We start from the raw sequence: 1,853 nt of genomic DNA on the forward strand, positions 1-1,853 counted from the left end.
ATATATATATATATATATATATATACATATGGCAAATGAAAGACACACGTGTATAAATATATATATATGCGTGTATATGTATATTGATATATATTGTGCATCTGTGTGTTTGTGCTGATGCTTGTGTGTATAGATATTTACCGCAATGTACACATAGTACCATCTTCCAAGAATTCACCTGCTGCCTATTCATATTGGAATCACAGGAATGAAATAATTAATTACCTCCCAGAGACTACTGTATATTATATAAAAAATATGTCTTCTAATATCTTTTTTTATGAAATTTTATTTGTTTAATTATTCTTCTTATAGATTCTTAGTTATTTCAGTGTAGTAGACTTCAAATTCCTTAGCGTATATATTTTTTAATGTGCAGATCTAGCTATTCTATGTCTGTGCTGACATTGTTTGGGATAAAGAGTGCATGGAATTAGCCAGCAAACCAAATTCTTCCCACTTCTGTTTGTGCAATGTGTTCTGTAAATCCTTCAATTCTTCAACACTTTTCAGTTTTTTGTCTAAATTCGATTGATTTTTATGCAGTTCGTAATTCGCTTCTTTTAATCTTTCTATTTTCTTTTCTTCCTCTGCCATTCTATTTAATAATAACCTCTTGTCTTCATTTAACATTTCCTTCTCCTTCAACATACCCCTGTTCCTAGTTTCCATGTCTACATTCCTTGCATTTGCCATTTTTAAAATATTTTCCAGTTCATTATTCTGACTCTGTAACTTTGCAACTTGATCCATGCATTCCGATATTCGTCTAGCATATAATTCTTTTTCGCTTTTTATATTGGCCATCTCTTGAAGTTCACTCAAGCATTGCTCTAGCCTTTTGTTCTTGGTATCAACTTCACTCCAACACATGTCCAAACGATTCTTTAAATCTGATATTTCCCGTATATAATTGGAACTTTCTATACGTAACCTTTCATTGCTTTCACTAAGTAGCTTCTTGCTGGATTCCAAGTGTTGCAATCTTTCATTTGCATCAAATAATTCACTTTTGACCCGGTCTTGTTCATTTTTTTCTGTCACCATCTTTTCTATGAGAGTTTGAGAGCATTTGTAATTGTCTTCGATCGATTTCAAATTGTGAACGTGTTTCGAAGCGGTTAACTTCAGTTCTTCCATTTTTTTTTCCATGTCTGCCAATTTTTCGTCTTTCTCAGCCAATTTCTGTTTCAGGCGATGGATTTCAATGTCAGTATCCATTCTCATGTTGTTAAGTTTCTTTAACATATCACCGTCATCATGTTCGCAGATATATTGTTTATTAGATTTAGTTCTTACACATTGAGGTAAATCTTGTGCACAATCATCACTTATTTTACATGGCCTTTCTGGTACTTTCTGATCGGCAAGTAACTTTCGCAGATATCGCGACTCCATTTCCAGATAATAAATCTGATATTGAAGGTTTCGAATGTATTGCGATTCAATTGAGGATTTTGTCGATACATCTTTCATATAAGCGTTACAGTGACCTCTGTTTGAAGTCATTGATGCAGCCTTTGGGAAATTTACCTTCGCAGGCCGTTTTAGATTTGTTCCACATCGAAAACATTTCATTTTCGTTTATAGGATCGACCGGATTTCTAGGTTGGCCATTAGGTTGTTACTTGATTTGCTAATCACATCCTGATACCATTACACACATGACGAAAACAATGACGACATAAATGTAAGACGTAATAGCTTCCGACCAAAATTTTAACGTCTGTATTTCCATAGCGAGAATAAGACGTGCAACTTTGAAATGGTAAGTTTATTTAAGCATTCAACTATATACAAATGTCTGTATTCATACATACATACATATATATATATATATATATATATATATA

At 32.9% G+C, this 1,853-nt stretch overlaps 1 protein-coding gene and 1 long non-coding RNA gene across 10 annotated transcripts in view; one reads left to right on the plus strand and one right to left on the minus strand.

The window, feature by feature from the left end:
* The window catches only part of LOC106870359 (uncharacterized), a 4,032-nt gene extending 2,355 nt beyond the window's left edge, over positions 1-1,677 (minus strand). Inside the window, exon 1 of one of the 2 annotated variants that reach the window (XM_014916393.2) lies at positions 226-1,677. In XM_014916393.2, the coding sequence (XP_014771879.1) occupies positions 391-1,578 (1,188 nt within the window). In that variant the 5' untranslated portion in view covers positions 1,579-1,677 and the 3' untranslated portion in view covers positions 226-390. Of the gene's footprint in view, positions 1-141 lie in introns of both variants that reach the window. The other variant, XM_014916392.2, reaches the window with a different exon arrangement.
* LOC106870360 (uncharacterized) overlaps positions 1-1,853 on the plus strand; it is a 248,712-nt gene that overhangs the window by 116,151 nt on the left and 130,708 nt on the right. The window contains exon 1 of one of the 8 annotated variants that reach the window (XR_008265911.1): positions 1,684-1,768. The exons of the other annotated variants lie outside the window; for them this stretch is intronic. This is a non-coding gene — a long non-coding RNA (uncharacterized LOC106870360). Of the gene's footprint in view, positions 1-1,683; positions 1,769-1,853 lie in introns of those variants that run through there. 8 annotated transcript variants of the gene reach the window in all.

Source organism: Octopus bimaculoides, chromosome 18 (assembly GCF_001194135.2).
Source record: "Octopus bimaculoides isolate UCB-OBI-ISO-001 chromosome 18, ASM119413v2, whole genome shotgun sequence".
In the NCBI taxonomy this organism is placed as follows: Eukaryota; Metazoa; Mollusca; class Cephalopoda; order Octopoda; family Octopodidae; genus Octopus; species Octopus bimaculoides.